This window comes from Alternaria postmessia (genome assembly GCF_024291825.1).
Source record: "Alternaria postmessia strain BMP 2775 chromosome Unknown scaffold_128, whole genome shotgun sequence".
In the NCBI taxonomy this organism is placed as follows: domain Eukaryota; kingdom Fungi; phylum Ascomycota; class Dothideomycetes; order Pleosporales; family Pleosporaceae; genus Alternaria; species Alternaria postmessia.
This window is the reverse complement of record NW_026260201.1, coordinates 55,898-63,903: the sequence shown is the minus strand read 5'-3', so window position 1 is coordinate 63,903 and position 8,006 is coordinate 55,898. Positions and strand designations below refer to the sequence as shown.

The 8,006-nt window shown below is 53.1% G+C and overlaps 2 protein-coding genes across 2 annotated transcripts; both read left to right on the top strand.

The window, feature by feature from the left end:
* Window positions 1–527: 527 nt before the first annotated feature.
* On the top strand, window positions 528–2,771 carry J4E82_010481 (uncharacterized protein; the record flags this gene model as incomplete). The annotated part of the gene is made up of 1 exon (XM_051736693.1): window positions 528–2,771. The coding sequence occupies one exon, from the start codon at window positions 528–530 to the stop codon at window positions 2,769–2,771; it is 2,244 nt and encodes a 747-aa protein (XP_051583562.1).
* Window positions 2,772–5,127: 2,356 nt separating this feature from the next.
* J4E82_010480 (uncharacterized protein) lies at window positions 5,128–6,284 on the top strand (the record flags this gene model as incomplete). The annotated part of the gene is made up of 2 exons (XM_051736692.1): window positions 5,128–5,491; window positions 5,569–6,284. The coding sequence occupies 2 exons, from the start codon at window positions 5,128–5,130 to the stop codon at window positions 6,282–6,284; spliced, it is 1,080 nt and encodes a 359-aa protein (XP_051583561.1).
* Window positions 6,285–8,006: the final 1,722 nt, after the last annotated feature.

The following is an 8,006-nucleotide window of genomic DNA, read 5'->3' as shown; positions in this document are numbered from 1 at the left end:
GTCATGTACAGGGCCGCCAATTGCTGCCATGTGTGCATCGGTGTGGCTTTGTGTCAGGGCGACGGCGTGGTGGGTCAACGTCGTGGACGCAGGACAAGATGCAGGGCCGACTGATGGTAGGGGATCCTATTGGCGTGCAGGGAGCATCCCCGGTTCACGTCTGGTTTCAGGAGGTGTAGTTTAGCTATTATTGCACGCGACGACGAGCTAGAGGGCACCATAGAACATATCGCCGTCGCCCCCGTCTATCTGCTTTCAGGCCTTGCAGACCATCACTCGACGCTTGTTGTCGTATCCGCTCCTTCGCGCTGCATTAATTCATTCTTCTTCCATGTTGCCGTCGACTGCATCGATCTGCACCCCGATACACGACCAGCACACCACTTCCACCGCCGTCATCACCTGCTTTTCCCGCCAAACCCAGCCGACACAGCCCTAGGCGGCTTCTTTTGCCCGATCGCGCGCATGACGGCCCAGCGTCATCAATCTTCCGTCGCAGAGAGTCCATGAACTAGTCCGTCTTCACCATGGCAAACAGACAGCAACGCCCGGGCAGCCTCGACTTCCGCTCGCAGTCCTTTGACCCTCCTTCCTCCGCTAACAACACATTCAACAACATCAACCACAACAACAACCACCTCGGCCTCGGAAACCTCGCCAGCGCCAGCATGAGCAATCTGACCCTCGGCTCAGACCTGCCAAGCCCGCGCACCGGCGAAGCACCGCCCGCCCTCTCTCCTCTGGACGCCCTCGCCCTCCAGGGCCGCCTGCTCGCAAAGCGATTCGAGCAGCAGGACAAGAATGGACGTCGCATGAGCCGGATTGCACCTCTCACCATCCAGAATGAGTTCGGCAACCGCCCCGGATACTTCTCGAGCATGTCCAACTCGACCGTCAACTCGCCCAACGAAGACGCAGGCCCCGTCAAGTCCCCACGACCCGATGCCTCCCCAAGGCAGGAGGTGTCTTCGGACAAACGACACCAGTCCTACTACCCTCAGTTCAGCATGGACGAGCCCGAGATGCAGTATGCCATTGGGCCCCTGCAAAGTCCCATGGCCACCATTGCCGAGGCCAGTCCTGCCACTCCGCCACAGGGCTACTTCGACATCCCCAGGTCGCACTCGCCCGATTCCGTAGAGCCTCACATTGGCCTGCGCGAGGCCACACCCGTCAGCCCCCACGTCCCCGTTGCCGCGCCCTCGCACATGTTCCTCAGCCCGCAGAGGAAGCCGTCTGGTGGCTCTGAGCACTCGCAACAGTCGCAGCCGCGGTCGCAACCACGCTCTAACCTGCTTCCCCCGCGCTCGTCTAGTTCCCTCCACTCAACCCGCTCTCCGCGACAGTCACCAAGCATCCGCTCTGTTGCCGTCGGGTACGATGAAGTCGACGACATGTCCCTCAGCGGATCCTATGATTCTCTACACCAGAACCGCAACTTGTCTCCCAGCTCTAGCCTGTCTCGGGCCCAGTCCCCCTTCGCGCCTGCTACAGGCCCCACAATGATACCACGCTCGCCGTCAGCTGCATCTGACTACTCGGTCAACGGCTCCAGCCTGCCGCGCCCCGCCTACAACTTCTCGAGACCCAACTTCTCACGACCCACCAGCCGACAGAGCGTCCGTCCGTCACTAGACGTCCGGTCTGACGTCGGGCCCTCACGACAAGCGTCAGACGAGAGCGTAAACATGCGACCCTCGTTTGACAATCAGCTCCTACGACAGGACTCCAGTGACAGCCCCACCGCACACTACGCGAGTGAGCAAGTTCACACACCCGTCAGCATGGTAAGCGAGGACTTCCGTCGGTCAGGCGACTTTTCCAGCAACCCAGCCCCCTCCTACACATACACCAGGTTCAACCTGCCTCGCGGCCGAGCCGTCGACCGCAAGTCTGTCGGCATCGAGGATTTTTTCAAAAGCCAGATTACATGGGATCAACCAGGCCAGCAAAACCCTAACCAGACTCAGGCGCGTCCCCCTTCACCCGAATCTCCACCAAGGTCCTTTGACCAAGCACGCCAACAGCAGCAGCAACACGGAGCCCCGTCCCTTACCTCCAGCAACAGCACCATCCGTGCGCGAACTGCTGGCTCAGTTGGCGAAGTCACGGCCCAGCAGCACTGCGACATGGGTCTTGAACTCCACGAAGCTGGCGAATTACTCAAGTCAACTTACCACCTCCGTCTCGCAGCTCGCGCCGGTCTTCCCGAAGCAATGTTTTGGTATGGTCTCGCCTGCCGCCACGGCTGGGGCATGCGCGTAAACCAATCTGAAGCTTTACAATGGCTTCGCCGCGCTGTTGATAGTGGACAACTTGAAGTCGCAGACGATGAAGTACAACCCGGCACTACTGATCTTACCAAGAAGAAGCAACATCGTGCTCAGTACGCCGTCGCCATCTACGAACTAGGCAAGTGCTACGGCAATGGCTGGGGCGCCCCGCAAGACAAGTCGCTCGCTCTCCGTTGCTACGAAATTGCGGGTAACTGGGGCGACGCCGATGCGCTTGTTGAAGCTGGATACTGCTACGCCGAGGGTGTTGGCTGCAAGAAGAATATGAAGAAGGCGGCCAAGTTTTACCGTGCTGCCGAGGCAAAAGGTGTTAGCATGGTTGGCAACAGTTGGATCTACAAGGAGAAATACATGGATGATGGTTCGGATGAGAGGTCGGGAAGATCGGCCAAGCAAGATCATTCTAGTGCGGAGAAGAAGGCGAGGGATAAGAGTCGGACGAGGACTATGTTTGGGAGGAAGAAGAGTGCGGTTTAGTTGGGCTGCACGAAGATGGGCTTGAGAGAGAGCCTTGTATATGCGTTCACGACCCTTGTTTTTTTTCCCTCTACTTTGGCGACGGCGTCTGGGTTGGCAGCAGCGAACAGTTACTGTTACTGTTACTGCTGGGGGTCTATTACTCTCCTCCTTTCGCCTTTTGGTTCGCGCAAAAATATCTTTTGCCCTTCGAATACCCCCATATTTACGACACCTGCCTGGCGCATGGCTTGGCCTCCCACAAGCTCTTTCTTGCTCATACCTTTTTTTGGGACATCTTGGACATGTCGACATACTAGCTAGCTAGCTACTCTTTTTTTTTCTTATTTCCTTTCCGTCTTTTTCTTTTCCTTTTCTTCATTGTTTGGTTGCTGCGTTGGGGTTCTAGAGCCCTTCATTTCCTTTGTCTCTCTCTCTCTCTCTCTTTATGTTGTTGTTATCTTTCCTTATACCACCTGTTCGTTTGAGTTTTGTCTACGGACACTTTTTCCTTTCTCTCTCTTGTACGTAAAGTCTAATACCGGTACTGGTGTACTCGGTCTGGAGGATGGACGGGGGCTCTGTTTTCTCTCTTTCCACAAAAAATGGGTTTTGGGATTACAAGGTCGTTTGTGACTAAGGCGGGGGCACTGGGTCTCCTTTTGGTTGTCCTGGGTCTTTTCGCATTATACCATGCTAGCTTAGTGAAGTAAAGTAGTCTTACCTGGTAAAAGGGTAGGATGGGAAGAAATAGGAAGTTGAAGATTTTGAGATTTGTGTGTGTGTGTGCATGTCCGTCAAAGTGATTTCTCTTCCATTTGTACACCGATGACACTCATTTCCACAGTTGTTATCGTCGAGCTTACCATTATTTGTATCGAGCTGTCCACTACGTTGGCAGTGAAGGTGTGTCTCCTCCATGCCGTACACAGCGGAAGAAATGCCCCTCTGGAATCTTCTCATCATGCACCGGCCACATGAAAAGGCTGAGAAGGATCTTCGAGCTGGTAGTCCTCGTTCGGCAACATGCATTAAATTCCGAATGATAGTATGGACCTGCGTGCATGTAGGGACATACGGGTCTGATGTCGTTGATGCATACGAATGCTACGTGTCGAACAACGCTGTTAATCGTTCCTTTGTGCAACACCCAGCCGACGTGGCTTTTCTATAAGATTTTTTGGAATTTGGAAATTGCTCGTCGTATCGGAGCGGAGGGTATGCGATGTCAGTTAGTTTGATCGATACCGTTTTGGACAGAAGCTGGTAATATCTCGTGGTGCTAGTTATGATGGCACTGCGGTTCCTGGTTCGGTTGTGCGGGAGCCTCTACGGCGGACGTGGTAACGACTGGGAGAAAGCATGGTGTCGTTCTGTATGTTCCTTCTATGGAGATGGTTGCCAAAGCAGCTACGGTAGATAAATAGTCTCTTGCTGTGCCTTTTTCTAATGTTGATCCTGCTTTGCTGCTGAATTTCGCTAACAATGAATATTGTTGCATGTTTTCCAATCTTCGTTCGAGACCACGAAATCAAGAGAATCTGCGTCGCAAAAGTTTTGACATGCGGGTATTATTGCGAGAGAGAGATGCAGAGGAAAAGACACAGCTGGGAAGTAAGCTGTATTGTTTTTGAAGCGAACTGGGCATCGCGTTAGCCCGCGACTCCAAGTCACATGGAGTTTTGACGAGATTTCGTGTGCCAACTCCGCCCACGAACGAACGTTCAGCACACATAATGGAAAAATATCGCCTAGACATTTCGCGCTCATTATTAGGGTCGCATCATGGTGGGCGAGTTCACCAACGCCCAGTATGAACACGACAAGCTACTGTTAACCACCGGATGAACAGCGGCTCTTTCGCCACGTGATCGGACGTTGGCCCAAAACTTACCTGGTCGCCGGTTGCTATGATCGACCCGGTGGCCCAAGGTTTCGCAATCTACCTTAGGAGATGCGGTGATCACGGCTTTTCTGTCAACCATTGCAAACAGCAAAAGCATCGCCGCCACGCGCTTCTGCCACCGGAGCATGCCCCGAAGAGTAATGACGAACCACGCACATCGACGGGCTGGATATGGAAACATGTCGTTGAACCCGTTCAAATACACACCCTAGGCAAACAGCCTGATACAGATGCTAGTGTCCATCACATGCACGCAAGAACGTATCGATGAGGAAAAGTAGACGGAAAAACCAAGGTGGGCGTTACCCCAGATAGATTGCCCTCACTATGGACCCTGGTCAACGAACATTTTCCCCAGCTTTCGCCTCCAAACCTCGGCCTTGGTGGGACCTGGTCAAAGAAACGGGTATAAAGAACGGGTAGATCCAGCTTCAACATGGTAGATACCGTTGTCAAGCACCTACTATCGCAATGCGTTCATTTCTCCTTGCCGGCGCGGCTCTCGTAGCCACAGCATTGGCTCGCAACCTCCCCCATCGTTCTTTTTCTTCCCTGGCTACGAGGCAGAATGGAGGCCTTCCTAGCTCTTTCAGCTGGACGTCCAGCGGTATTCTAGTCTCACCAAAGAAAGATAGCAGAAACATTGCTGGTATCAAAGACCCTTCTATCATAGAGCACGAGGGTGTATACCACGTCTTTGCCAGCACAGCTGTTGAATCAGGTTACAACCTTGTGTACTTCAACTTCACCGACTTTGACCAGGCTCAGCAAGCGCCATTCTACTATCTTGACCAGAGTGCTATAGGCACAGGCTACAGAGCTGCACCAGAAGTTTGTACGTGAAGCCTTCTCTTTGTCCTTGCAACATCGCAAGCCGTGAAGATGCAGAGCGCTCTTCTGACACCCTCACAGTTTACTTCGCTCCTCAGAAGCTCTGGTACCTCATCTACCAGAATGGCAATGCCGCATACAGCACCAACCCCGACATTTCCAATCCTGCAGGGTGGACCGCCCCCGAAGTCTTCTACCCCAACGGTACCCCCGCACTCATTGCAGAAGGTCTCTTGAACCCGCAACAAGGCTACTGGGTCGACATGTGGGTCGTATGCGACGACGCCAACTGCCATCTCTTCTCCCACGACGACAATGGCCGGCTCTACCGCAGCCAAACACCGCTCTCCCAATTTCCCGCCGGCATGAGCGAACCCGTCATCGCACTCTCCGAACCCAACAAGAACGACCTCTTCGAGGCATCAAATGTTTACCGCGTAGACAACAACACCTACCTCCTACTCGTTGAATGCATCGGCGCGGGCGATTCACCAGGTGGTTTGCGTTACTTCCGCTCCTGGACATCGAGCTCGCTGAGCGGTAGTTGGACGCCGCTCGCAGCTACGCAGCAGAACCCCTTCATGGGTGAGGCTAATGTGGCTTTCCCTGATGGAAGGTGGTCGGACAGTATTAGTCATGGGGAGATTGTGAGAAGCCAGGTTGATCAGACACTGACGATTAAGCCGTGTGGCATGAGGTTCTTGTATCAGGGAATTGCGCCCAATGCGAGCGGGAGTTATAATGCGCTGCCGTGGCATTTGGGATTGGTGACGCAGACGGGGAACACGACGTGCTAGAAGTGAAGCACGAGCGGGCGGAGATGGCGAGATGCATACTTGTGAGCTGTTGTATATATATAGACTTTGGCATGTATCTGCGCCTATCTCTCTCCACTACAACCCAGCACCCTATACCATGTACACAAGATCTTCCCAAACGCCTTACTTTATTGTGTTTGCTCCGGTTACCCACAGGTCTTCATTCCAGAGTGCTTTTCTTTGTGAGCATGCTGTATATCATGGAAATACCGGATCATCGTCGCTACGTTATGGCAGTACGACCGTATGGCAACCCAAGTAAAGCTACTTGATTATCTCCTCACGATACCCACCAATTTGCTTGTTACTACCAAACATTACCAACCGTTCCCACATCCTTCGCCCCACTACACAAGAAGATCTCTTCACCCCCATGTTCCCTGTTAAGATTCCCTGCAAACCACGATCTGCACATCTTGCGGTCTCATCTCGGCATCACCCACATATTGCATCACAGCATGACGACTACGCATCCGCAACTTCCATCATCACCTGTCGTCATCCGCGCTACTGATTAAACGTTTACGCGTGGTCCTGGACCGCACGTTCCGGTCGGCGACATCAGCTTATCGCGAGGCTGTGCAAGGTTAGGCAGACTGCTCATCGCGAGTGATTTGTACCATGTGTGATGGAGCGTCCGGATGTATCGCATTTTGTCGCGCGACTTTCCAACAACAGCGTGGGGAGAAGAGAGAGAGAGAGAGAAATTTGTGCGGCCGCTGAACTTCCTTGAAGAACGAGCGCAAGCCGCTTCCCCGAGCATGGTACCCGTGTTTATCTTTCCTTTCCCCCCTTGTACCTGCGTGGATGACGGCATGGTTGGAAGAGGTTTCTCTGGGGATAGGACACGGAAAGTTGCGCTGTGGTGATGAGGATTGGAATTATGTGAGCGTCGGAATGCGAGCGATGTAGGTATGACTTCTTAGTATCTTACTCCTGCTCCGACGCGGTTGTCGTAGTGAGTCTGAGCATATGTTGATCTACGACAGATCAAAGGTGATTTGCCATGCGAGCAACTGTTCGCTGTCTCTTTCCAAGAAAAGGAGAATTGCATTGACGGGCGAGTACGTGATTTAGAGCTCGTCAGGGCTCAAACAGAAGGATCGCAGCGCACAACCCAACACGGTATATTAAGCAAAGATAAGCAGAGACAGGAGATAATTTCTGTAGTGTCATTGATTGGCTTCCTCTAAACAAGAACACCCAGCACAGCGTTGGGAAATAGAGACCGAGGATGCTATAAGTTTGTAGTCGCAGTGATTCGAGCCAGTGCATTGGCGGAACATGGGGCTGATGTACACTCGTCCTTGGACAAAGTGCGATTGCTGTACTCATATCTTTCAACGATATGTACGCGAACACTGTCGCATGGAAGTGGTATGTGTACGAGCTCTTGATGCTTGTATAATTACACCGAGGGGAGTCACGCGCTTTGTGATAGTCGAGCCCGCAGGACATACGATATTCAGTACAAGTAGTATCGTTTGGGAGCAGAGAAAGGGTGTTCTCCAGACACCTGGAGCGTTGTTCCAAAGATGTGTGCATCTCTTCATAGAGCACGTTCACCTCGGCAAGAACACAAACCTATACCCTCAACCACACTCCCGACCGGAGAACATCGGAGAAACAGCCTCACCCCTCCTCAGATCCTCGATCCCGATAGAGTGCACCTTGCCCAGCTGCCTCGAACACCGCAGGAAC